This window comes from Pseudopodoces humilis, chromosome 18, assembly GCF_049639895.1.
Source record: "Pseudopodoces humilis isolate 2021_Gansu_Grassland_sample_001 chromosome 18, ASM4963989v1, whole genome shotgun sequence".
Taxonomy (NCBI): Eukaryota; Metazoa; Chordata; class Aves; order Passeriformes; family Paridae; genus Pseudopodoces; species Pseudopodoces humilis.
In genome coordinates this window covers 15,250,024-15,277,323 of record NC_142217.1, presented here as the reverse complement: position 1 = coordinate 15,277,323, position 27,300 = coordinate 15,250,024, and the positions used below count along the sequence as shown (strand labels likewise).

Below are 27,300 nucleotides of genomic sequence, written 5' to 3'. Positions count from 1 at the left end.
GCTAAGGTAGGGAAAGGCAGTGGTTTGTTAAATAAATGCGTCTGTCAGGGCTGGATTTCTTTCCCAGCTTTCCTAAATGCCCTTCACCAGCAGAGAGGGGGAGGGGACCTGTTCTTTGAAGCCTTTTCCTTATGGGAATAGAAAACACGGAAAGAATTCAATTCTCTGCCACAGCCCAGCAGCGCTGATCCACACTTCAAACCCCAAAGCCCGGGAGCACGGCGGACTGGTGGGTGCTTGGAGCCTGCAGTACCGCAGATTAGCCTTGTTCGATATCCAGCATCATTAAGTGTCCCCCGTGGTGTTAAAGCTCAGAAAAAGGGGCAGGAATGGAGACTGGGGAAGAAAAATTAGGAAATTCTGTGTAGAAAGAACTGCGGTTATCCAAATCTTTGATCAAAGCACCATCTAGTGAAGAACAGGCTCCTTGCAGCTGGCAGCGCTCGGGGCAGCTGCACCAACATTTGCCTTTCACCAAAGGTTTGCTGCTAAAAACCCCCAAATATCACCCAAATATGCACAGCCCGTGCTGGACCTGAACGAACAGGGACATGCCCCCAAAATTGCTGTCCTCTCCTTAAATCTTTGTGAGTGGAAACGCATTCCTCTCCTCATCTCCCACCAGAGAACCTCAGCCCCCCTGAAACCTGCAGGGAACGAGGCACCACAGGAAGAGAAGGATTTCCATGTTGTAGTTTGGGAGCTAAGGAAAAGAAAAGGTAAGTGAGCGGTCCAAGGTCGTGCAGGAAGCCGGAGGCAGATCCGGGAATAGAGATCAGCCACCCTGGACCCAGGGATGCCTGAACAATAGCACAGCCTCTCCCTCTGTTGTCATTTAACTCCTTCCTGACCCACCAAAACCCAGAGAGGGGTGGGCTCTCCACTCCTCTGCAGATGTGCCTGCGGCTTTTCAGCTCTTGGGGGCCCAGCCCTCAGCCTGTCCCTGCTTTTCCCCCTCCAAACCAAGAAGTAAAGGCAGTAGGGAAGGACAGGATTTGATATCCTGAGAGCAGCGAAGCTGCAGATAGGAAATACTTCTGTACAGTTGGCCTGAGCTGTCCCCTCATCAATTAAAACAACCACAATTAGCATCTTTTTATGGTCTTATCTTTTTTTATGGTTAATTATCTTTAAATGGTACCTCAGCTTTGCCATTTCTGTGAGTGACAAAACATCACTCTCTCCCCTGGAAGCATTCAGCTCCATTAAATTGATTGTGGAGTGTGGGGATCTTTAGCTGCAGGAGAAGATATTGCTGCCTCTCCCTCTTGCCCAGATTTTGGGTTATCCGCAAGGATTGGGGATTTGCAGCACGATCACACATCAAAAATGCAGTTTCACTAAGTCTACACTGTTCTCACACTGAGCTTGGAAATGCTGCAGTGCAGGCTCTGGAGGAAACAGCAATTACAAACAAACCTTATAGAAAATAGCTGGAAAATAAAAATAATACTCAGGTGGTGGAAAAAAACTGAACTGCAATGAACTGAACCTGCAGCAAAAATTCTCCCAGAGACAAGAGCTGAGAGAAATAGTGACCAAGTATCCAGGCAGAGTTCTCTGAAAGGAGTTGGATGTCCTTGGGTCAGAGCCCTGTTCTAAACCAGAACTATAACTGAGGCAAAAGTTAAGACCATCTTCTTGTGTCACTGTCTCGAAGGGACACAGACAAATCTGCAAACAGCTGCAGGGGCAAAGAATTGGAAAAGCTCTGAGAAACCCTTATTTTTCTGTTTTCCATCCTAGGTCTGTTTGTTTCCCCTACCCCCCTAGAATGTTTTCCTCGACTCCTATAAACCAAATTATGGGAGCAGGGAGAGGAGGATGAGAGTCTGCACCCTTGTATGAGAGGCTGAGACAAGGAAATCTTTAATTCTACCACAGCCTTTTGAACATTTACATCTTCCAGCCACAGGGGCTGTGAAACTGGGAGCTCTCAGTTCAAACTAGTTCAAGGAAGTTTTCCCTGGGGAAGGGTTTTGTTACCCTGTGGGGATTTCTGCCTAGATCTTTGCTCTTAGGATAAGCAACCAAAGCTTTTCTTGCAGAAAGAAGCTACATCTTCTACTCCTTGGGAAAAAAAATGTGATAAATAAGAGCCCACAGGAGCTAGGACACAAAATTGCTGCCCTAGAGATTAGGGTTAAAGGGCTGCAGATCTGCACCCAGTGAGTGCAGTAAAGCAGATGTCACCAAACACAAGTGAAAACTCAAACCCTTGAGTTTGGAGACTTTTTCTTTTCTCCCCCTCAAAAAAGAGTTCCTGCACTACAAGAGGGCAGCGATAGAACAGCAGGATATTTGTCAAGGAAGTGTTAACATGCTAAAAGGATTCCAGCCCTTTGCAGTTGTGGCCTGACAAAATGAGAAAGAAAAGAGGAGAGATTTGAGTGCTAATAAAAACAAGCATAGTTTTGGATTATGCCAACATTTACCAGTTGGGGCTTGCACAGTCTGCAAACCAGTCCTAGATTTGGGGTAGAGCCTTCACAAATGATTCTGAGAACAAAGACATGTTGACATAAGTAAATTATCTAATCCTCATCCAGTGTGTGATGTGTCAATGAGCAGGTTTAAATCAGAGGTGAATTTGCTGTTAATTACATTAGATTAACCTAAGGAAATGGAATCCCAGTCAAAGCAACAAAGTCAAGCTTTAATTCACTGACTTTCCCTCTCCAGTTGCAGCTCCCGTCTGACCCTGTGCTGTGTGACTTGCTGGGCACTTGGTTTCAATCAACTCTGCCAGCACCTGCCTGTCTGGGGACAGATCATTCCTGTTAAAATAAACACCAGGTAAATGACCAGAGCAGCTTGGGCAGGGCTCTCAGGTAACTGCTGTCCTGTGCTTTAAGCTTCAGCTCTTACTGCCCTGCTTGGGTGGGAAAGAAGGACTGAAATGGCTTTTTCCAGCTCTGATTTTCAGAAGACTGAACCAACTACAGCTCTCAGTAATGCTGCCATGACATAATTATTTTACTGGGCTTTATTTTTCGATTTCGTTTGTGTAAATAAAATTATTGATTCTTCCATTTCATTACATATTGTCCCTGAAGTCAAAAAAGTGCATTATCATCCTTCCTTTCAGACTGTAATTTTTAGGAAGATTTTGAATTATTTTCTCATGTTTTCCCTGAAATATTGATCCCTTACTAATGATGAACCGGCACTGAAGCTTTGAATTAATTTCAGTGTTTTCCCTATTAGAAGAGAGGAGCAGAAAAAAATTACCATAAAAATTGATGATAAAACCATCTTTCAAAGAACTGCTGCAAAAATCTGTCCTTTATTATTTGTCCAGGGATATCAGGGGATTTACAGCTGCACAGCTGCAGCACATTCAGGCCCCATTTCTGTACAGAACTCGTGGAAGAGCAGAGAAATCGGGTTTTTCCCCATCATGGATTTGAAAAAGGCTCTGCAGATATACCTCTTTTCTCCTACAGGAATTTACTGATCAGAGTCACGCCTTGCACAGTCCTGTCCTGTGCCAATGTCACTCTCAGGCACAAGGTGGGATTTTGAGGAAGTCCTGTGTAGGGCCAGGAGTTGGTGACCCATGGGGTTCCCTTCCAGCCGAGCTTTTTCTGATCTTCAGTTTTCATGTGGAGATATCAAAGAAAACAGAATTTAAGTTGGCGCGATCAGCAATGAGCACATAAAACAGTGATCATTGCAGCTGGGAATTCAGGATGTGCAGGGAGGGGTCAGAGATGGACCAGGATCTGCTCCGTGGGGCCCAGCAATGGCACAGGAGGAATGGACACAAACTGATGTCCAGGAAGTTCCACCTGGATGAGAAGAAATTTCCCCGTGCGGTGCCCGAGCTCTGAGCAGAGAGCAGAGAGGATGTGGAGCCTCCGTCACGGGGGAGATTCCAGAGCTGCCTGGGTGCAATCCTGTGCCGTGCTCTGGAATGGCCCTGCTGAGCAGGGAGGCTGAACCAGATCCCCCACAGTCCCTTCCAGCCTGACCCCTTTGGGATTTTGGGATTCTGGGACTGAGGGCGATGCCCACCCGGAGGGGAACCCCGAGAGGGCGGAACCCCTGTTTGGCAGCGCTGCTGCCCGGCCGGGCTGCATAGGCGGGCGGACAGGTGAGGGCAGCAGCTCCCCTGCACAACTTCCGGTTGTGTCACGGCGGAGCGGAGTCCGGGCGGAAGTGCCCCGGGCGCCACTTCCGGCGGTGGCCATGGTGACGGCGGCGGCCAGGTGGGGACAGGGAGGGACAGGAGGGGCCGGGGGACACCCGGGAGGGGCCGGGGGGCTGCGGGTTCGGCCCTGAGAGGGCCGGGGGGCTGGGAAATGCGGGAGAGGTCGGGAGAACGCGGCGCTGGTGCGCGCAGGGACATGCTGCGCTCTCCGGGACAGAGTTCACCGCTGGTACTGACATTAAAAACCTAATTATAGATAAATCAGGGAGACAGCCGGCGGTCATGTTCTCACGGAGGTTTAGGTGGTTCCTGATCTGGTAAATATCTGCAAAATACTTTCTTTGGAACAACAAATGTTTCAGTTTTCTAATCGGGCCACCTTTGTTTCTGTCCCAAATACCAATTGAGGAGTTCCGCGTGGGAGGGTGGAATTGCAATTTGTAACTGAGTAAAAGTGGCAGGAAGATTAATGAGAAGACGATTTAATAGAATCCTAGGCTGGTTTGGGTTGAAAGGACCTTAAATCCCATCTCATTCTACCCCTGCCAAGGCCAGCGACACCTTCCACTAGACCAGGTGGAGGAGCAGATAATTCCTCAATTCCAGGCTGGTTTTTGGGTGATGGAAACGTATTTTTTCCCCCTCTTGCTGCAGCATGGATTGAGGTTGTTGTTTTGCATAACAATTACGGAAGAACTTGGGCAGGATGCACTGAATGACTGCTGGGATACAACAGAGGGTTTCCTTGGGTGATGCTTCAGGTAATGCCTGCATGGTGGCAACTTTTGAGAATTCCAGTTGGGTTGTTGTTCTCCTTCTCCTGTTTGGAATGAGGAGCTCTGTCCAGTTGCTGCATTCGTCCCTAGGAGTTTTTACTGCTTTCAGAAGTTTGAATTCACTTCTGTCTTCTCATTCTGGGGGTTAAATTCCCCCCCTCCACTGGAAAGGTCAGAGCCTGTATTCCCAAGGTTTGTTTTTAGAGGCAGCCCTGGCTGAGCTGGCATTGGACACTTGCTTGAATCGCTGCCATTTCCAAATTTAAGTCGGGGCTGTCCTGCTCCGGGACCGAGGGAGCTCCAGCTCAGAGTCACTGCAAGTGAGCCCCTTTCTCAGGTAGGACATTGTGCTTTCTTCAGACTAAAGTCCTCACTCAAACCTAGAGGGGCTGTGCTTTTTTCCTTAGGAAAACCAGATTTTTTCCCCCTTTCTTTTATCCCTCCAAACCTTTGGATTTGGGAATGCAGCCTCCCAGTTGCTGCTACTCATCGTGGAAAGGACAATGTGATTCTGGGAGCCTGCAGCTGCAGAATCAGTGTTGTTTGGGGAAGCTTCCAGGGGTTTGGTCTCATCTTTGCTGTCTCTAATGCACCCTTGACCTTATTAATCAATATCCATGTTCCTTCAGAAACCACTGTCCTGGCTTTCATAGGAGAACATCCAGTTTTGTTTTAAGGGGAAAGTTCTGGGTTTATTTTTAATTGGATAAATGTGATTTATTCTAAAAGTTTCCTATCACCTGTATTTCCTCACATTATCAGTGTTCTTATTTCTGCTCTCTAATAACCTGCATGTTCCAATCCTGCCTTTTGGGATGGAGAATTGGGAATTACAGGACTTGGTTTGCACCACTTAACGAGCAGCGGCTTCTCCCATTCTGAAACCCTGGTGTTATAAACATTACCTGCTAATAACAGGGATTTTTTTCAGTGTGAATGCCCAAATTATTGAACAGAGGTGATAGTGGGGTCTCAGACCTTTGAGCAGGAGGCCTGAGATAGTCAGTTTATCTCAAATTAGGTGTGGAACCCACGTGTTCCTCACCCTCACCCCCGTTTTTAATGTCTTTGGCTACTTCAGTGTTACCTAAACTTTGTGATAGAAGAAAGTCACAAAGTCAAAGCAAATCTTTTTGCTGTAGGTCTGAAGTACTACAGAAGTTCTTCTGTCCCAAATAATTTATTCAGCTGGGTTGTCCTCTCTTTCAAATCTGACTGAACCGATATTTTCTTTGTTTTGGGTTTTTTCAAGAGGCCATTTGAGCACCTTGGAAGAAGGCACTATATCTGCATTCCCCAGTATAAAGGGATTTACATCTCTGATTGGCAAATCTTTCTCTCTTGCTCCTCTCCCTTCTCTTCCCCATCCCCTGCTTCCCCTCCCCAGAGCTGTTACCTGTTGGTTCAGACTCCAGCCAGGAATCTGCCACAGCAGGTTGTTGCTCCTGCCTGGGTTCTTGGTTTGCTGCAGCCCTCAGGCAGAGATGGACAATCTGCCCAGTTCCTGTGTATAACATGGAGAAAAAGGAAAGAAAAACAATAAAAGACTTGGAAATGTTTTTCAGATCTTGCTGTGCTTTAGTTAGGAGAGGTGTCAGGAAAGCCCCCTCTTCCCAGTTACCTTTTCACTTGCATTTCACTGGTACCAGAGCGGGGCCAGATTTTTCCAGTGCCCCATGAAGGAAGTGCCACTGCACCTGCCAGCTCCCACTTTGGAAATAATGAAAGAGCCTAAACGTGGGCTGAAGGGTTTTTTTTATTCCAGAATGTCCTGTAAGCCCAATGTCAGCACAGCACCTGTTGTCCCTGCCCACATCTCGTGTTGTGAATCTCAAGAGATCTTTGAGAGAACAAAAAAAGGGGAATCATAAAGAAGGCAGCTGCTTTCAACGACCAGCTGAGCATGAACCAGTCAGGAGAACCTTCTCATCCAGTCTGAAAACCCAGTGGCTTTGTGTCAAAACATCTCTTTCCCAGAAATTATTTTAGGGAAGATCCATTCTCTTACGTCAAACGAACTGTAGCAGTCCCTGGCTGCAAACCAGTACAAAACACACTGTGTGCACTCCCTCAGCTCAGGGCTGGAGGAATAAGATGCTTTGCAGTGGCCTGAGCTGAATCCTCCTTTTGGGTTTCTGCTTTTCCACTCTGGGCACACTCCCTGTGCCTCGGGGAGCTGCTGTTCCCATGTCTCCCTGTATTATCCACAGGAGACCACACCAGGAAGGACTTCAGACACACATGAGTCAGTTTGGGAATGGGAAGCTCCAAAGAAGTACAAGAAGATTTGTGTTCTGACTTGATGGCTTTGTTTCTAGACCTTGCCAAGTTTATTTAGAGCTGTCTTTATGTATTATTTTATTGTGTTCCAGCTGTACCCCAGAAATACTTATTTTAATCAGTTCACTACTATTTCAGCAAGCTGTTCACTGAGCAGCTATTTGAGGAATTCTCTCCAAGCCCCTGATGGATATCTGGAAGAGCCTGACATTTTCCACATTAGCTCTGTTCCATGGCATGCAGAGCCTCTGCCATCCCCTCAGTTCCACACAAGCTCAGTCCTACTCAATGACACTGAATTCTGCCTTGGCATTGTAGTGACCTCTTATTTTCTGCTTCTTGTGCTGTCCTTTTGTTTGAAGGAGCACAAGTTGTGTGCCCAGAATGTCCCAGTATCTTTCCAGGTAGAAGATTGCCTGTCTTGCAGTTCAGACTGTAAGAGTTCAAACTCTGACTGCATGAGAAAGAAGAAGGGAAGGGAAAATATTTCCCTGATGTTTGTTTTTGACTTCATGTGTGACACAGAAGATTTCAGGAAGGGGTTGTAATTAACTTTACTCTTACACCAAGCTGTGATAAAAGCTCAGGGATATACAGAGGGAAAATCAGTGGCCTTTTCACAGAAGTCCCAGTTGCTCTTTGGCCCTGGAGTAAGCTGTCACATAAACTATTCCCTTGAAGGAATGGCTTAGCAAGGGGATTAGGGCTATGCCTTGGTATCAGAATCCAACTCCAGCATGAGATTTCAGTGTGTTAAGCAAATAACTGGCTCAGGGAGGAAACCTGGAGCCTCCAAAAGACAGACTGGCTTATATCCATCTGGGATAATACACAGTAACTGATCTCTGGCTTGTAGATACTCTGGTACTGGCTGTTCTAGAGAAATCTGAACCGTTTTATACAATCAGAAGAATGTGGAGAATATCCCAGCCCTGAGGAAATTCCAAACAAGAGGGTGAATTTAGGGCAAAACACAGGAACAGCATCCCTGAACCCAAGCTTGTTACGTGACAGCTGACAGGATGCAATGCCAAGTGTCCTGCTGGGATGTTCACATTACTATCTAAATGCTTTAACTTGGGTACTGATGTGAACTTTCCAAAGCCTAAATGAAGGGATGAAAAAATCTGCTGAAGATACAGAGGTATCTTGGTGGTTTATTGGTGGTCTAAGGCAGGGTTAAGAAAAATAATTTCAAAACAGTTTTCAAGGCTTTGCTCGTTTTCTTCATGGTGAAATGATCTCTTTGCTTTTATCCTGTGGCTCTAGGAAGACAGTTCAGAAAGGAAAGCTGATGGATTTCACAAGCACTGTCATCATCCCGCTGCTTTTTGGCAGCTTGGGGATCTTCGCGCTGTTCCGGCTGCTGCAGTGGGTGCGGATGCGAGCTTACCTGCAGGAAGCAGTGGTGGTGATCACAGGGGCCTCCTCTGGCCTGGGGAAAGGTATGGACCCAAAGCAGGGCACCAAGGGCAGGACAGACATGGGGCTGTGGCAGGAGCAGCTCTTGGAGTAAAGCAGTAGTGAGCTGAAAGTTCCTGTTGATCTGAGTTCTGAGAGATGCGGCTCCCACCTGAGTTACGACCACAGCCAGTGCAGACTGGGATGCAAGAAAGTCTCAATGTTTGGTACAGAAAATTTTAATCATCCTGTACAAACTGGAGCTCTTCAAAGCAAGGAATCAGATGCTTCTCTTGTGCTGTCAGGGGTCCTTTCCCTAAATCCTGAAAAAGCCAGGAAGCTAAATTGTTTCTTTAAAACCTCCCAGAAGTGGTATTCTGCATTCGTGTACTTCCAGCTGCTCTTCCAAACTTTCCACTCCTCCTTCTCCCTCATCCTCAAGTTAAGGTACCTTTCCTCTCATGGTACAAATCCATCCACTCTAAAGTTAAACTCTTGGCATTATTTAACACCAGGAAGTATTTTTTTCCAGCTGAAACTTATGTTTTGCTTCAGTGGCTACATTCTCTAATTTTGCTTTCTATAATTGCTTTAAAAGCTGCTTGAAGAGAAGACAAGGTGCTCTCTGCCAGCAAGGCCTTTCATTAGGATGAGTACATTTATAGAACAAATAGAGCTTTAATTGATGCTGCCTTTACATGTGAGCTTGTCCCTAAGGACAGGGGTGTTCGGGAACTGGCCAAAGGAGATGAACTGGTTCTCTCTGCCTGCCTCAACCAAGGAGTGGGAGTGGTAAAGGATCTTGTACTTCTCATCAAGAAGAGAGGAAATTAGTATTCCAGGAGAAACCTTCCAGGTGGAGCTCCGTCTGTGCTGTGGGGTGTAGCGACTTCCACCACTGTACAGTAAAGTTTCCTCCCTTATTGACTCATTTGCAAGATCTTTTACAACTTCCCCTTACTCCTAGTTATTAATACACCAGACCACTTCTAATTACTGTGTGTTCATTGCCATCCACTGTCATCCCTTATGCAAACAAGCAGTTTGTCCCTCTGGCTCCCAGAGGGGACAGGAACATGCAATTAGGAGGACAATAGCCTGGCATCCCTTTGCCAGGCTTTTCCAAATGAAGAGAATCACCTTGATGAAGACATTAAATCTCAGGCTCCCAGAACCTCTGGAGGTTCTGGAGATGTTCATTAAAATAGAAAGTCCTAAGACCTGTGTTAGATGACTTAAACAAGCTGTGGTCCCTCTTAAGAAGGGCATAAAGTCAAAAATGGTGACACAGGCAAATTTGACCAGCTAAGGGGGAGGATGTCTAACCAGCACAGTATCTGTGAGCACAGCAGCTGCCTCACCACTATCATGTGTCTCTCACAGTCTCACATGTGGCTGTGACCTCGCTGTAAATCAGCCTGGCCATCACACAGCAGCAGTAAAGCCACCTCAGACCCTGCCAGCAAACAGCAGTTTTAGCTATCACCAGGTCTGATGTGAATCTGTCTGGTATTCACATGCCTATTTTGCTCTCTTCCTTGCTTCCTCCACAGAATGTGCCAAAGCTTTCCATGCAGCTGGATCCAAGCTGGTTCTCTGTGGCAGAGACAGTGAGAAGCTCAAAGAGCTGGTGCAGGAGCTTTGTGCTGTGAAGAATCACCGCAAAAATGTGAGTGTGGGACAAGGACAGGATTTCTGCTTGGGTTGTTACAGAAGTTACAGAATTGCCTGTGGGCTGTTCTCTTGAGCAATAGGAAAAATGCAACTCCGTGGTTAGGGGTAGAGGCTGATATAGGAGTACACTGAGCTGTCATTCCTTGTAAAAACCCCACAGAAAGAGGCCTCGTGGCTAGAAATAGAAGTGAAAGCACACGAGCACAGAGTGCCCAGACTCTTGCACCTCATACACTGAATCTGGAAAAGTGACTTTCTTTCTGTTGGCTTTTATTTTTTATGTCTATGCCTGCTGACAGTGGCTAAGAAAGGTACTGCTGGCTTCTGCAGAAAACAGTTACATTTGGCCTTTTTCAGATGCATTTCCTTTGACAACAGGAAACTTTAGTACTTGAGGAAGATCTCCCTTGTCCCTTTGCTAGGCTCAGGGATAAGGAACAAGCTACAGGAGCAGAGAAAGACAAGCACAACCTGCTTCTGTCATGAATTCCTGCCACATGGAACTGCTGCACTGTAGTTGGACAGGGCCTGGATGGCTCCTGTGCTTCCAGAGCTGGGAGATCCTATCATCAGCTGGCACATCCAGCACTGAACTGTGTTTTGCTAACTTCAGTTTATTCACAGACACACGAGCCTCACACTGTGGTGTTTGACCTCTCGGACACCAAAACTGTGGTAAATGCTGCTGAGGAGATCCTGAAGGCCTTGGGTCACGTGGACATCCTGATCAACAATGCTGGCATCAGCTTCCGAGGCACAATCGTGGACACAGGACTGGATGTGGATAAGAAAGTGATGGAAACAAATTACTTTGGACCTATAGCCCTCACCAAAGGTACCTATGATCCACAGGATTGGGCTGATGCCTCTGCAGACCAGCACAACTGAGCACAGCTTCATTTTGTGATTGTCATTATACTTGGTACAGGCATGGGGTGAAGGGAGGTTTGGGATTATGGGCAGGCCTGAGGGCATGACTGTGGAAAATATCCCACTGGAGATGATCCCTGGTTCCATCTCCTGATGCTAGCCTGGCAGGGACTTGGGAAGAGGTCCAGTTATCCTGTCTGCACTGATAGAACTCTGGAGAATGTGGTGAGGGTTGCAGTGGAGCTGCAGCTTTCCTCGGAAACTTTGGTTACACAGAAAGCTCAGCCCAGAGCGTGTCAGCTGCAGGAAATGGGAAGATGTTCTGGTGGCAGTAAAAGCAAGTCCTGCTGCCCACTGTGTGGGAGCAGCTCTTGTGCAGCCTCTGGCACAAGGAATCTCCTCACAGGTGAATGTCCCAGCCAGACAGAGCTTCAGTCAGAGGCATCCCAAGCACTGTCCCAACCACTGCACTGAAGAGGGATCTTGTAATTCCCTTCAGCATCTCTTGAATGCTCTGAAAGCTTTGATTCTTGACAGCAGCAATGGCAGGACTGTTGTCTGAATGGGTCTTTTCTGTCCTTTGCTAGCACTTCTCCCCTCCATGATCAAGAGGAGACAAGGCCACATTGTGGCCATCAGCAGCGTGCAAGGCAAAATAAGCATTCCTTTCAGATCTGCATGTAAGTACCTCCACAGAAGATGGGAAAGACATATTTGGGACACCAGACTGAATAAATACTTGGCTCCTGCTTCCACATTTAACTCTCCATGGAACTGGCTGTATGCAGGGAAGGCAAAGCCATGGATCACCCTCAATGGGGTCACAAACCACTGACAGCACTCTTAAATAAAAAATCTTAGCCCCGTCCTTAAGTTTTTAAGGGATGGAGGAGAATATGTTTTGAAAAGAGCTTGACAGTCCTATCTTAACACTTGAGAGTCACTATAATTCCATAATTTTATGGTATTTTATCCTTGTCATTTGTCTGCATTTTCTCCTCTAAGAAAGCAGGAATTTTTTGTTTTAATAAATTATGAAGTGCCATAGTACAAACAATACCAGAACAGAAGCCTAAACAATGTTGATCCAGCAAACTCTTCATGCTAAATCAGTTATGACAAGAAATATTGGTGGGATTACTGGGAAAAAACCTTTTAAAAGATGGATGAACTAAGAGGAGAGCATTTGACACGCAAGCATCTGTAAGTCACTGAAAGTAAACACCAGAAGTAGAGTGGTGAAGGCATATGGTGGGTCAGGAATGATGCTGAGTGGGGGAGAGCCTGGAATGTCTGAGCCATGGGGTTTTGCAGGTGATGTGGGTCCAATTGCTCCAAGAAGTGTGTTCTGAGGAGCTCCCAGAGCATTTGCACAGGGACCAGAGCCACGTGGATCTGGCAGCTGGAGCTCAGCCCTTGCCTGGGTCCTCACAGGGTGTGCAACCTGTGCTGAGCTGCCTCTGGTGCTGCTGGCGTGGCAGTGACCAAGCAAAAGGAGTCACTCAGCCATTTCATGGGGGAAAATCCTGCACTAGGAACTTCCCTGCTCTGCCTGCCTGTGTGATCTGGTGTTGCCTTGTGTGCAGCCAAGCCCTGAACCTGCTCTGCGAGTCCCCAGTGCTCGGCACGTGCAGGGCAGCCAGCAATGCCTTCCAAAGCCTTTGGGTCTCCTTTATCAGGAGTGGGAGGCAGCTTGGGTTCACTCTGAAGTGCTTTGGCAGGGCTGTGATATTAAGCTCAGGATCCCAGCCAGTTTTCAACTTGAGTTTACATTTTGTCTTCCTAAATTGCCCTGACTCCCACTACCTGTTGCTGCCATTCACTAAACAAAAACAAACGTAGAGGCTGGAGAACAGCTCTTGGGTTCTTGCTGAGAAGTGGCTGCATTGCAGTGAAAGATCCATTCAGGAAGGGAAAATTCCTTCAGCCCTGCTCCTTCTTGGTGCACAATCCTTTTCCTGTTTTCCAGATGCTGCCTCTAAGCATGCTACCCAGGCCTTCTTTGACTGTCTGCGAGCAGAGGTGGAGCAGTATGACATTGAAGTGACAGTTGTGAGCCCTGGATACATCCAGACAAACCTGTCCCTCAACGCTGTCACAGCGGATGGATCTCGCTATGGAGGTGAGAGACCTCTCACTGCCCTATTTCTGAAGCATTTCCATGTTATTAGAAGGTGTGTTTGCAACACATGGCCTCTGGTGGGAACACAGGTTAGCCCTGAAGGATCAAAAACAAACTTTGGATGCAGGATAGCAACAGCAAGCCCCAAAATTTAGCTTTCCCAGACAGCAACTATAGCCCTCTGGGCCAACCATGAGGAACACCTACACAACTGGAATAAAAACCAAAACAAGCAGCCATGTGCAGTTAGAGCATTCCTAGGAAAGGTACCTCAGTGAGGGTTTACCTGCTGGTGTTGCTGCTCACTCAGCTTTCCCTTGGCAGTTATGGACAAGACCACGGCTGAGGGACAGACGGCGGCTGAGGTGGCTCGGGTGGTTCTCAATGCAGTGGGACAGAAGAAGAAGGAAGTGCTTGTGGCTGGCCTGACGCCCTGCCTGGCTGTCTACCTGAGGAACCTCTGCCCCAGACTCTTCTTCACCTTAATGGCATCTAGAGCAAAAAAGGAGAAGAAAGCAAAGGGCTCTTAGAGCTCAGCTCCCTTGAGCAGGGAGAGGCTGAGCCCCTGCAGTCGGCTGGGACATCACTGGAGGTGCTCCTGCAGGAAAATCCTTTCTCAAAATGCTGTTTACTATTGCATGGAGACTGGGAAGTGGTTTCCCCCACACTGCTGGAGTATAGCACCTAAACCTCAGCTGGAGAAGGAGGGGTGCTCGGACAGTGGGGGAGAGCTGAGGCTGCAGGGGAGGGGTCAGGGGAACACTGCAGCCAGGGAGGCCCCTGGCTGGGAGACTCCTCACCTCACTCCAGGCATGCTCAGCTTTACTGGCCTGCTACAAATAAAACCCACCTGTTCTGCCTTCACACCAGCAGACCTTGGCTGTTCCCACCCCTGTGAAATACAGTCCTCAGCTGGGAGCTCTCGTGATCAGTGTCTCATTCCCACACCTTCCAATCTGATCCAGGACATGCTGCATGCAGTGGGAAACTTCAGAGCCTCTTCCTTTACCGTGCCAAGTCATCTGGTAAATTAAGCTCAATCCAGTGCCACTTTTAAAGAAGTAACTGATGTACAATTTGGGTGTATTTGGCCATCATTTTACCTGTCTGAATCATGCCCTACTGATGCAGTGGGACAGTTAATTCTGCAGTGACAGCGCTCTGTGAATCCCAGCCCAAGGAATGCATGGAAGCACTGAACAGGTAGAACACAGCAAGGCATCTGCTGCCAGGACACACTGCACAGGTGACAGGAACACACCTGGGCCACCTGCAGCACAGAGCAGGTGTGATCCTGTGGATGCCAGCCACTCTCTGGCACTAGAGAAGAATCCATGTGTGTAGGGTGCAGAGTGTAGCAGACAGACCCTTTGTTCTCATCTGCTTTAAAGCAATCACAGATACTAATTAGTATCACATCCAGTGAGGAATGATATATGCCTGTTCAGGTATCACTTCAGGGAGCCTGACATCCTGAAGGGGTGCCATGTTCCACTCCTCACCCCTTCTCCTCATGTGAGGGACAGCAGCACCACTAGGAAAAAGGAATTGGCTGCACCGAGATAGGACAGAAATAATCTTAAAATTGAAATAAACTCTACTAGTAGGAACCAAGGTCCAGACCCCTCCTGCCACCTCCATGCACTTGCCAGCATTTTCCATGTGTCCTGCCTCACGTGTCCTGCCTGGGAGTGCACATCTGATGACAATTACAGTGCTATGAAATTAATCCCTTGGTCTATTCCAGCTCCTCACAGCACGTAACATAAGAGGAAGGAAAAGCAGGAGGGTTTTGTTTTTCTTTTCTTACATCCCTGCAAGGTGCTGTTGTACCAGCAGTAGCTGCAGAACAACATACTTTATCCCATCCCTATTTATGGGACCTGCTGGCTTAGTGTGAATCCACACAGAGGATTAGTCACACAAACTCTGATACCGGTGTGCAAGCTCAAAAGGACCTTCTCCTTCTAAAAGCCTTTTCTTAACCACTTCAGATTTATAAATGATCTCTTGAGAACCAGGATGTGTTTAATGATGACAATGCTGCTGCTCTGTCAGGACATCCATGCTCTGCCACCTTCCCTGTGGCTGAGGCTGCAGCTGTGTCACAGAAAGGCCTTGGGTTCGACTGACAAGTTGAAGCTTTCAGGTGTGCAGACACCTTTTTTCCTGTTAAGATAGGAAAGCAAGACATTACCTTCTCTGCCTCTCCACAAGGGGAGTGTTGGTGTTAGTTGTGCTTTTCCTTATGTTTCCCATGCTCAGATCCTCAGTTTCTCAGTGAATTGCAGTGCTCCTACCAGGCTTGTTCAGCTGCTCCATGTTCTGGTGTTTCAGGTCATGGCTACCCAGGAAGGACCGAGGGGCTGCTTTGCATTTCTGTGTTCCCATCCAGGGCACTGAGGGTGAAACACATCAGGCCTGAGGGAAAAATTATGTGTGGGGAGTTACTGTAGTTACTGTGGGAACTACAGCTCCAAGGCAGAGGTTGCTGAGGGTGCACCCATTCCCTTTGGAAGTAAATTCCCTCTCTGTGACAGGGGGAATGCTGCACACTCCAGAGCACATCCACAATGGGTAGGGTGGGCAGCAAAGTGTGGGGGCTTCTGAAGGGAGGTTTGTCCCCAGCCACTGTTATTCCACTGAGCTACTGGCACTGGGGACAGCAGATACAGCACCACTCCACACGGATGAGAAATTTTTTGAAGTTGTTTTACCATTTCACTGTGCACTAAAATACCCCTGAGGACCTCTCTAATTCTCCCAGGTCACTTTGTGCAGCTACATCCCTGACTGACTAACAACCAGAATGTTAAAAAGCATTTTAGCTATGTTAACACTGAGATTCCTTGGAAAACAAGCTCCTCAGCCCCTCCACCTCAGAATGGAGTAACAGCTGGTTTTGAATCAGACCTACCCATTGTGACAGCTAAGCTGACTTTTCACCTTTCCTCCTGCAGTAAGAGACCCCAGGAAACTTGCTAATTTTTAATTCCAATCTCTGATGCCAGCCATGCATTTAGGGAACCTGCCATAGTGATCATTCCAGACCAGGGGAAGCTTTACACAAAAAAGTACCAGGACCCCAGAGGTTTGGTGCAGGAAAGGAACTAGTGGGTCTGAGAATTATTCTGCACTGAGTAAAACAAAGACCAGGAACACCTTTGGTGTGGCCAGCACAAAGGTACTTCATGTGTAGCAGTAAGCAGTATTAGCTGTGGCAGATGTGCTGCTGGCTTCAAATCCATCCAGCAGGGACTCCGGAGACACGTCAGGGTGGAAGGGCAGCCTGCCCAGCCTGGCCTAACCACTGAAAGATGAAGTAGTTGCATTTCTTTGGCTCCTCTCTGCCAAGGCAACTGTACATTGTTGCTATAAATAGACACTCTGGATCCCAGCTTCTTTTAACCTTGGAGGGAGAGAGCTCAGCCACTGTACGAAGAGCTGCTGCCACCCAGAAATGTCTCACTGCCACTGGAGCTCCTGCAGCCCACTCACGTACAGCTGCCTGTGCTGGTGCTAAGGACTGAGAACACCCAGCAAGCCCAGTTTGCCCAGCACACCACAGTGGGCTGCATGTCCTGCTCACAGAAAAACTGCCCCAGCAGAGAAGCACAAGTCAGAACCGTGGTCAGAACAGCCATGGAGGTGAGGACAGGAAGAGTCCTTGGTGCTTGCTGTGGCAATTTGGAGAGATAAAGACAGAAAAGCAGAATTTGGGGTCTGACCCCTGTCAAGGTCAGTGTTTCAGCTGTGAAGGGCAGGCTGCAGCTCCCACTGGAGCAGGGAGCACACAGTGCACAGGCAGCTCTCACTGCAGGCCTTTGCTCTCCTATTCCAAATGTAACACCTGGAGCAGTGCCAAGCTGGCCCTGCCAATGCCAGCCACACCTATTCTCCATGTGGTGGGAGGAGATTACAGCCAGCAAGCTCCTATCTTTTAAAAATAACTGGCAGATCTCACAGAGGAGTAAATGCCTTCCCATTCTAAGAACAAGATTTTGAGTTTAGAGCTAAAAAATGAATTAATGCACAGTACTGAATTCTAAAATTTCAGGTAACACAGTTACAAGATGCAGTCACGTGGATGCCTTGCAGCAGGAGCAGGCAGCTCCTGTGTTCCAGGCAAAAGCAGTGGAATTGTGTGGTCAGGGCACAGCACAAAGGTAAGGCAAGTAGGTTCCCACCTTGGCAGCCCCCAGCCCTGCTTGTGGCTCAAGGCATTTCAGAGATGTATCCACCTTAGGAAGAACTCCTACAAGAACTAAGCAGAATGTGTTTGTAGCTGGACACTTATAGTGGTATCACTATGATAACAGTGACAAGAGAGCAAGAGCATTTGAAATTCTCATCCTTTAATGGTCAATGATAACTTCTGGCTGGTTCTGTGTAATACAATTAAACAATATACTTAAATGTTTCCCAAAAAAAAAAAAAAAAAAGGAAAAAAAAAGAAAGCAGCTCTCACACCCCTTCTTTCTATTGCTTTCTTTCATCGACATTCTGCTGCTGGATTGGACTCCCCTGGCCTAACATACGGATCTCAAGTCACCACACATCCACATCTCAAGTGTAACGAAGAACTGAAAAACCTTGGTGCACCAGTGATGTGTTATTTGAAAAATAACAGCTCTATTAAACCAAATCCTTCCCAGTCTCCACCGCTTCTCAAAGAGGAAAAACAAAATGTTACTGTGGGAGTCTTAATACACTTGTCTTTGTGGGTTTCTCTCTTCCCTGCTGAAGTCATACAGCGTAGAGTTCATAGATCTTCTTTACACAGTACACCAGGGCAGCGAGTGCTATCGTGTTGTGCAGTCTCTTTCTGTGCAGGTCGTCCTTCCTCACCAGCACCACGGGAGTGGACGAGGTGAGCGTATGCAGGGGCAGGCGCGAAAGTTTATAGGCATCGTACTCGACCTGGTACTTGCAACAGGGATCAAACTGCCAAGAGATCCCGTAGAGGGTGCAGCAAGCCACGCTCAGCACTCCAGCGGGCAGGGAGATGTAGTGAGAATAATCTACTGGCAGTGCCAGAGGGGTGAAGAGGCAGGTGGTGCCCGCCAGCACGGCCGTCTTGTGCAGGCAGTTCCCCACGGTGATCCAGCGCGCCGTCTCGTCACCGATGCGCGTGGGCTCGATCACGATGTACTTGTACTGCGCTTCCAGTGCCTGCTCCAGCTCGTACTCAAACTGGTCCTGAGCATTCTCCCCGTTGTAGATCTCGTGCACAATGTAACAGTCCGTGGAGGACAAGGTCACCCTGGTAAGGGGAAATGAAGAATTAAAACTACAGGGCTGAAGGACAGGCCGTTCACCCACCCGGCTGGGAGAGCAGGACAGAAGTGCCTCAAGTGAGGGCAGCCCCTCGAGGTCACTGCCTCTGTTTCACAACCAGCAGCTTCTCAACTCAAGCTTCATTTTGCATCAGCTGATTACTCCTGCTGTACAAGAATTCATCCCAAAAGAAGGCAACATATTTTTCTTACCTTTTCCTAACTTGGAGGATCTAGAACAATTTGAGAAATAGGGTCTTGTAACAGTCCTGAAATGCTTTCTCACACTGATACCCAAGCAGTTTCTTTGGAGAGAGCAGAAGTGTCACACCTTAGTGACCACAACGCATCACTGAACAAACCACACAGGCTTCAGGAGCTTTCACAGAAACCAAGACAAGCAGCTCATTGATCCAGGAGGACAAGCTGCTCTGGGAGGTTTGGAGAGAGGAAGCATCTCCAGATGAATACATTTGCTTTCTGCTGCAGCTTACTATTTAGTCCTCTATATTAACACAGCCTGGTAAATCCAACAAGGATGGCCAAGGAACACTGCTGAAAGGGAAAGTGAAGAAGGCAGCAGAACATTCAGTTTTTGGCAGAATGCTTCACTCCGTCTCCTGAAGTGGGATGCAGTAAAGCAAGATACAATTAACTTTTTAACCCAGGCAGACTTAAGCAATGAAGAAAGAGCTGCTCACTTCATCTGGGAGCCCATTTCATACTCAGGGAATTCAGGGAACTTGTATTGGAGCAGCAGCTTTTAGCTACATAATGTCACATCAATTTCTACCTTCTTCACCACATCACCTTCCATCTGCAGCTACATTCACATACAGACTGCTAAGAAATAGGATTATGATTGTTTACCTGCTCTGAGAAAGGGTAAAAACCTATCCATCAGAACCAAGCAAAATTCTCCCTTCTAAGCAGAAATTAATATTTCTGACATACTTGTGCTTAACCAGAGCAAAACTGAGCACGTGGCCTAGCAAAGATAAAAATATCTAGCAGATTCCTTTGGCAGAAGGAGAACAAATCACACATCTGACCTGATCACAGCAGACAAAACAGCCTCATCCCAACATCATTTAGACCCCCGTGATATCAGGAGGAACACACTGCTGATGTAGAGAACAGAATGAGCACTTTTTGCTCCATTAGTACAGTGGTACTTATGTGCATGCACTGGAAAATAAGGGAGAAAAATACACATTCACAAGCTGCTGTTGCCAAACATTATCCTTAATGTGCAGCTCCACTCAGGCTGCAAAGGGGATTGAGCAGTGGCCAGCTGTAATCAAGAATATTGTTAAATTACAAGCTGTTGCAGACATGCTGGGTTTGTAACAGCAGCAAACATCAACCAGCAGGACCTGAGAGGCACCACCTTCTCCCAAAGCAGAGTCATAAGCAGTTTCATTAAAAGTCCAGCTGGAATTTATATAACCTACAAGGAAAACTCAACTTACAGTGTAGTTATTGAGTTCCTTGCAGTGCATTTCCCCTTTGGCCTGTTCATGGGTAGAAAGAAAAATAAAAATCCACCTTAATTCTGTGTATGCCGGGGGCTTCTTTAGGGCAAAGAGCTTGTCAGACATTGTTGAGAAAATTACCATTAACCCTTTAAGCACAGGATGTGGTGGGCTCTGCTGTTCTGCAGTGAACTGAAGTATTTAAAATTTAAGGACAGGACCTATATAAGGAGTTTCTAACAAGAAACCAGTCAAGCAGGTGTTACACTGACACCAAGGACACAGCTGGTCATGGTTTCTGCCAAGGATTCTTTTCCCTGATAACAGCTGCTCCAAGTGCAGCTTCTGCTAAATCAGAAATTCCAATTTCATTGCAAAAGACATATAGAGGCTTAAGGTAACTGCACACCACCACCCATGACTTTGTGAAACCACTTGCTAGGGCATAATGATTTCATGGAAAAGCTATTGCTGAAAGGCATTGTCAAGCTGGAAGCCAACCCAGTGCTAACACAACCCTCCAGACAAAATAATATATTTCCAACTTTCAGTGTTTTGTAATACCTGGGAACATGCAGATGGGTCTGCAAAACAGAGAAGCAGAATTCAAATTCAACTAAGAACTTCCCAGAGGCTTAGGAACAGCACAGTTGTTGTCATTCAGATCTCCCTGTCATCACTGGGAAAACATGGATGAAGTGAGCCCATTCCTTCCCCGCCTGTACAAGAGCCATTGGGAACGGAGCTTCTAACTCCAAGAATTCAGTATCTACATTACATGAGATTTCTCCAGGCTCAGCACCAGGACACGTGGCACTAACCCATCAGCCTCATTTCTCCTTGCTCAGTTCTTGCCTTTTCTTCCCTCTGAACACCTTTTTTTTCCTTTCAGCATCATTGCACAAGCAGATCCACACCACAAACAGCCACCTGTCAGCAGGAATCCAACAGACTGGCCAGAGGCAGCACTGTCCATCTCCTCTGGAATTTTTTGGCTTGCCAGGCTCTGGGGCTTTATAACAATGAAGATGAGAAAAGCACAATCCTCCAATGCCAAAATAAGCAGAATTTAAAGTATGTTCTGCTGGGAAAAATAAAAATCACTGGGAACTGAACAGCACAAAGACTTCATCCATGAAAAAGTCTGCCCCCCAACTGTGCTGTTTCTCCAAATGAATCCTCTAAAATCAGAATAAATCTGTATCATAGTGCTGAAGCTGCAAATGGCAAAACAGCCAATCCAAAAATGACAATTGAAAAGATATCTGCTCAAACAGGACATGTGAAGAGTCAGCAAGGCAGGCAGCAAGTCTCTATTTCTGCACAGGGAGGTGGGGTTATCATGTATTACTTCCACACAAGAACTGGCTGCCCCTGGAGTACGGAAAGCTGAGAACTGTTTGGATTTCAGATGATACAGAAAAAGACACAGATATGTGGGCTTGAGGAGGTTTCAGCTGAGGACTTCACAGAGGCAACTCTCCTGACACAGCCTTTCCATTGAACAAAGCTGCTGCACATGAACAATTCCAGTCAAAGCAACTGGATTTGCTCAAACACTGGAGGCCGTGGAGTTTGCCTTTTGGAGCTTGTCACCCATCCCCAGCCATGACAAACACAACTGCAGAGCTGTGCAAGCAACTCTGAGCTGGCATCCACCACCTATCAAATGTGGGGATTTTATATAAACTCCAACTTACTTAAAAGAATAGTAAATAACCAGAGAGCACCCAATGCCAGAAGACATAAAATGCTGCCTTCATTAGCCTGACAGGCTGTTCACTAGATAGAACAAAGCCTGAAAGCAGTTGTTAATATTATTCAATCAAATGATTTTCCAGGACCTGTAAGAGGGCACAGTTAAAACGTTGTACAGCTGTTCTATAGGAATAGTTCTAGGCCTTACATCCAAATATTTGTTCTATTGCAGCTTCAGGCATTCTATGTTTGAGAACTTTTAGTGTCTCATTCTTGGTGCTGAACAAATGCCTGGATGAGGGAATGTGACAGAACTCTCAGCATTCAGCACAGCAAGATGTAAATCACTTAAAACTCAATGATGTCAAATTTTAGTATTGCCAAAGTTATAAATAAGGAATCCATTGTTAACAGAGCTACAGCAGCAGGAGAGGCAGAAGTGTCTGTTAGCTATACAGCAAGCTTCAAATTACACTTGGATTGTCTTCCTAACATGGGAATATGGGAGAGCACCAGGAGAGGGTGAACAATAGCAGCTCCAGCAGTTCATCAAATCCTGAAATGGTTTGGGTTGCAAGGGACCTCAAAGCCCATCCAGTTCCAGTCCTCTGCCATGGGCAGGGACACCTTCCACTATCCCAGGTTGCTTCAACCTTGGATACTGGCCTTGGACACTTCCAGGGATCCAAGGGCCTTCCCACCCTCACGGGGAAGAATCTCTTCTGAAATTCCAGTCCTCAGAGCAGTTCCATTTCTCTGCCTCCACCTTGGAAGCAGGCTCCTCAAAATAGCAGCCTGCCTGGTAAAAGGAAATTTCAACTGGATAGTCTTTATGGATGAAGAAATAAGTAACATTGCAAAGAGGAGGCACAATACCATTCTGTGTGAAAATACCTTCCATTTTGCCATGTGCCAAGTGGCAAAAGCAGAACCAAAGGAACAGAGCACTGAGAACAAGGCAGGGGAAAACACTCTGGGAGAACCCTCGGTATCCTCCTACCACTCCCACCTGCAGGGAGAACTGAGCCTCCTGAGTTTGTTGCCTTGAACCTAATGGCATCTGCCAGACAGACTTTTGGTGAGGGTTTCCAGTTATCCAACTATCTCAGTTCTGCAAATGCTCAAAATCACACCTGGAAACAGTCTTAAGCTGCACAAGCAGAGTCTGGGCAAAAATAAAAGTTCTTTTGAGCCCCTCCCATAATACACAGGTAAAGTTTTGTTAAAGTTTTCTTTCCTGGGCAAGAGTTTTGCTTGGAGCACCAAACAGATTAACTGAAAATGAAGACCAGTTTGATAAGTAATTAAAAAAATTAGAAAGGAGAAGCTTGCAGCAGTGTGATAACACCTGGTCACAAACAGCACACACAGTCCAGCTCAGCAATGCAAGAGGGGTTTCATGCAGGCTGTGCAAGATCTCAGAAAGGACATTACAGATGGCCAGAGCATGTCTGGGAGTATTGTCAGCATCTCAGCCAAGCTGAAAGAAGTCAACAGAGACAAGGCATGACAAATTATTCAAACACTAAACTTCCCTCCCTCCAACATAAATCCTTCCTGAAATTTAATTTAATTTCAAGATTAAGGAATGAGCTGTGGCCTGGCTTTAATTCTCAGTGGAAATATTCCACCTCCCAGTCATATTCCCCAGTGTATGTTTCTACTCAGGATATGGTGCACAGAAAGCACAAACAACCCTAAACACCTGGAGAATTTTTTCTCTGAAGGTCCCCACAATCTACCAGGCTCAAGCCCTCAGCCAGGGCTGTCAGGCCTGGGGCTTTAAGAAGGGCATTCAAGCAGAGGAAGAACAGGAAATGCAGGGCAATAAAGCAAGACTTTAATTCAAAAGATGCACCTTAAATTCAAATAGCAAAAAGGACAGGAGAACATTGGGAAGCTCTTCAAACAGCCTTAGGGAGGGACAACATTCCCTGAACACTAAGGAAAACATCACCAGACCATTACAACAAATCCAGCCCCCAGACAACAAGGAGGTGTCAATTTTAAGTCAACTAATGATTAGCCAGGCTGATGGAAATAGGTCAATCATTGCTGCAAGCAGAGTACCAGAAATCTGAGCAGTGCAGGTAGCGAAAGGAGAGCTCTGGGAGGGCACAGAGGAGCCAGTGCAGGCAGTGGTGATGACATGAAAGCTGTTCTTTCCAGAGTTTGTCAGACCATCTCCCAGGGGAACAAACGACATGCTGTCCACTGCTCTGGCGGGCACCGGGCTGCCTTTTATACAAAAACACCCAGTACAATCCAGTGTCTGTTCTGTATGAAAAAGTTGTTTTGGTCTACAGATTAACAATTCCCTTTAGACAGGCTCCATTAAAGAGTCTATCCAGAATGAAGAAAAACAAATATTTAGTTAGTTCCCTTCTGTGTTTTTGGTTATTTTGTTTAACATTATTATTTCACCAGCAAAGCCAGCTGGAGTTCACAGTCAACATCCTTTGCAACGTCCTTACATTCACTCCTAGCAAGGAAAGTACTTTTTAACCAATATAGCTTTCTCTGTATCAATAAAGTTACTTGTGAAGGCACTCAGTCTCCACAGATATGCTGTTTTTTTTAAAAAAAAATAATTTTAAATGAAAGCTGCTCTAGTCTCGCAGCAGACAGGATTTTATTCAGTACCAAGTCTCCTCACACCACCTCCGACACACAGATGCCTTTTAGAGCTGCTGGCTGACAACTACAGACACTCCTTGAAGCAGCTCAGTTACCAGGAAAACTGGATCAGCACATTCAGTTCAAAAGAACATGTCTTTGGACAAGAATCCTGCCCAGAGTAAGAAAACTGTATTCACCCTATAAAAAGCATATGCCATCATGTGATGACATCGGGTCTGTCAGCGTTGCCTTTGCACAACCGGTGCTGCAGCAGCCTGACAAGACCAGCAGGTGTGGTTTGGGATCAGCCACTGATGGAGTGGCAGAGAGGCCCAGTCATCCACATCTCCTGCTCTGCAACTGCCAGGAAAGCAGCAGCACCTCGCTGACATCACCCAACACCTTTGGAATTATCCTGTCACATTTGTACAGGGTGACACCTAAAGAACCAGCAGGTTTTCATGGAGATTGTGAAACGCTGCTCAGGTGAAGATCTGCTGTTCTGTTCTCTTCCATACCCTTCTCACTGGCAAAGGAATAAAAAATAATACATGCAGCAGGTTCATGGAGTGACTCGTGTTTAAGAATATTTTTGATCCTAAGATCAAGAGAAATCTTTGAAAAAAGATCACCTCAAACAACAATTAGATTATTGTACAGGTCACAGATGAAGTTACACAGTAACAACTCACTTTTAAGTCTGCATCAATTTTCACCCTGGAAGAATAACTGAAGTTATTAAATGTTCTTTTCCGTATTCTGTTTCTTCCCTTCTGCTGGGAGGACACATCTGCCACATGAAAACTCCACACCTCCCGTGCTGGGGCAGTGCCAGCACTGGGTGCAGACGGTTTTACCACTGTGGTATTCTTAGTTGTTTATTTAAACCACGCTGATGCAGGAATTCCATTGGCCCTTCCAGTTCAATTACTTTTGAATTCCCTGAACACAGGCAGCATTCCTGCAATTCACATTAGCGCCAGAATTTTCAGGGCTACTTGTGGCTCTCCTTGGCCGTGTAGATTCAACAGCATCAAAGCAAACACTATCGGATCACAGCAAGGGAACAAAGTGAAGCAAAAGCCACAACACAAATTAAGGGGGATATCAGAGTTTCGAGGCGAGGCGGCAGGACAAAGGAAAACTCAGAAAACACCACAGCAGCTTTCAGCAGCTGCCGGTTACATCAGTCAGCCCTGGGGCAGAACGGAAAAATGCCAACGTCAGGATATGCGGGATAAACCCAGACATTTTCAGCAGGTGGAGAGCTGTGCAAACAGATTTTTAAGTAGCTCGACCAGACACTGTCTTAAGCTGTGCCAGGGGAGGTTCAGGTCGGACATTTGGAAAGATTTCTTCACACTAGGGGTGATTAAATGCTGGAATGGGCAGCCCTGGGAGGTGGTGGAGTCACTGTCTCTAGAGGTGTTTAAGGAAAGACTGGGTGGCACTCAGTGCTCTGGTCTGGGTGACGGGGTGGGGATCGGTCACAGGTTGGACTCGATGATCCCAGAGGTCTTTCGAACCTAATTGATACTGTGAGATTTCCGTCTGTCTCTTTTCTCTCTTTAAAGTCGCGATTCCTGAACTTCCACCGCTGCTCCGTGGGTATTTCCAGCCTGTGCTGGCCGCTCCCCCGGCCCAGCAGAGGCCGGAGCGCGGTAGCGAGCTCCCTGCCCGCCGCGGCCCCGGCAGAAGGAGGTCACCCTGGAGGACTCGCCGCTCCCTCCCCGCCTTTAAAAATAGCCGTGGACGGAAGGAGCCTCCCGGGGCCGGCCCTCTTCTACCCGGCCTCCAGCGCCGCATCCCGCCGCGGGCAGCGCTGGCCCAGACACGCCGCGGGCCGCACTGACCTTCCCCGGGCCCGGCCCCGCAGAGCGCCCCCGGCCCCTCCGCGACTCAGCGCGGCCGCGTCCCGCGCCCGCCCCGCCCGGCCACGCTCCCCTCGCGGCGCCCCCGCATTTGCCGCAGAGTCGCGGGGCCGCCGCGGGCGGTGCAGCCCCGCAGCCCCCGCCGCCTCTCGCCCCGGCCCGGCCGCCCCTCACCTGTCCCGGCCGCCGCCGCTGTTGGTGCCGCCGGGGCCCGCGCGCCTCCTTCCCCACGCCGCCATCTTGGAGACACTCGCCTCGCAAATGTCTCCGCCGGCGGCCCGCTGGCGCGCCGCGATGCCCGACGGAAGATGTAGTGCGCGGGAGCGGCGGCGGGCGCTGCTCGGGGTGGGGCTGAGCCCCCGAAAGGACTACAAGTCCCGCAGTACCCCGCACCGCCGCGCCGCCGCTGGGGGCTCTGGGGCGCGTAGTCCCTTGAACGGGGGCAGTGGGGCCGGGTGGGTACCGCGGTGGGACCCCAGTGAGACCCCTCGCCACAGCCCCGTCACCGGTGGCGGAGCCCGGCCCGTCACCGCCTCGGCTCGGCCCCGCCGCCCGGGATCTTCCACCCGGTGGGAGGAGCGCGGCGAAGAGTCCCAGCCTGCCCCGCGGCCCCGCCATGAGGGGATGGGCTGCCGATGGTAGGCACCGCTCGGCAGGGTCAGCATCGCTTCGTGTTCCTAATCCAAAAAACCCAGGAGGTTCCTTCCCTTCGGGGGAATAGGGATGGAGGATCCTCCCTCCCTGGGAGGAGAGGGTGGGCGGTTTGGGGGTGAATTTCGCCCCCTTAATCAATCTCGAAAGAGGGGCAGTGAATGGGGAGGCTCCCCTGCTGCATCTCTGAGGAGGAATAGATCACAGAATCACTTAGGAAAAGACCTCGAGATCATCAAGTCAATACAAAGTCTATAACCAAACGCTGTTCTAGAATTGCAATGTAGGTTTGGTACTGCCAGAGCTTTCCCAGCTCCTGTGGATCCGTCCGAAGGTTTTGTGGGCAACCTGTGCACGGTGCTTGGACTGGTTATCTCCAGGATGCTTTGCAGGGCTCCCTCTTGCTCCCGGCCGGATTCCTCCCAGAAGAGGAG

At 47.9% G+C, this 27,300-nt stretch overlaps 2 protein-coding genes across 3 annotated transcripts; one reads left to right on the top strand and one right to left on the bottom strand.

Annotated features, from left to right (window-relative positions):
- The first annotated feature begins 4,161 nt into the window (after positions 1 to 4,161).
- DHRS7B (dehydrogenase/reductase 7B) lies at positions 4,162 to 14,352 on the top strand. Its single transcript, XM_005523195.3, has 7 exons — positions 4,162 to 4,211; positions 8,479 to 8,654; positions 10,164 to 10,279; positions 10,909 to 11,119; positions 11,742 to 11,834; positions 13,124 to 13,276; positions 13,601 to 14,352. The coding sequence occupies exons 1-7, from the start codon at positions 4,192 to 4,194 to the stop codon at positions 13,804 to 13,806; spliced, it is 975 nt and encodes a 324-aa protein (XP_005523252.2). The 5' UTR covers positions 4,162 to 4,191; the 3' UTR covers positions 13,807 to 14,352.
- A 3,258-nt stretch (positions 14,353 to 17,610) lies between these two features.
- On the bottom strand, positions 17,611 to 26,689 carry TMEM11 (transmembrane protein 11). 2 transcript variants are annotated; one of them, XM_005523041.3, is made up of 2 exons: positions 26,390 to 26,689; positions 17,611 to 18,539 (listed from the first exon to the last, which is right to left on the bottom strand). In XM_005523041.3, exons 1-2 carry the CDS (start codon positions 26,452 to 26,454, stop codon positions 18,023 to 18,025), a joined length of 582 nt encoding a protein of 193 aa, XP_005523098.1. In that variant the 5' UTR covers positions 26,455 to 26,689; the 3' UTR covers positions 17,611 to 18,022. The 2 variants fall into 2 exon arrangements, with proteins under 2 accessions (XP_005523098.1, XP_087920002.1); XM_088063876.1 differs by lacking the exon at positions 26,390 to 26,689 and adding an exon at positions 20,945 to 24,249.
- Between the last annotated feature and the right edge of the window lie 611 nt (positions 26,690 to 27,300).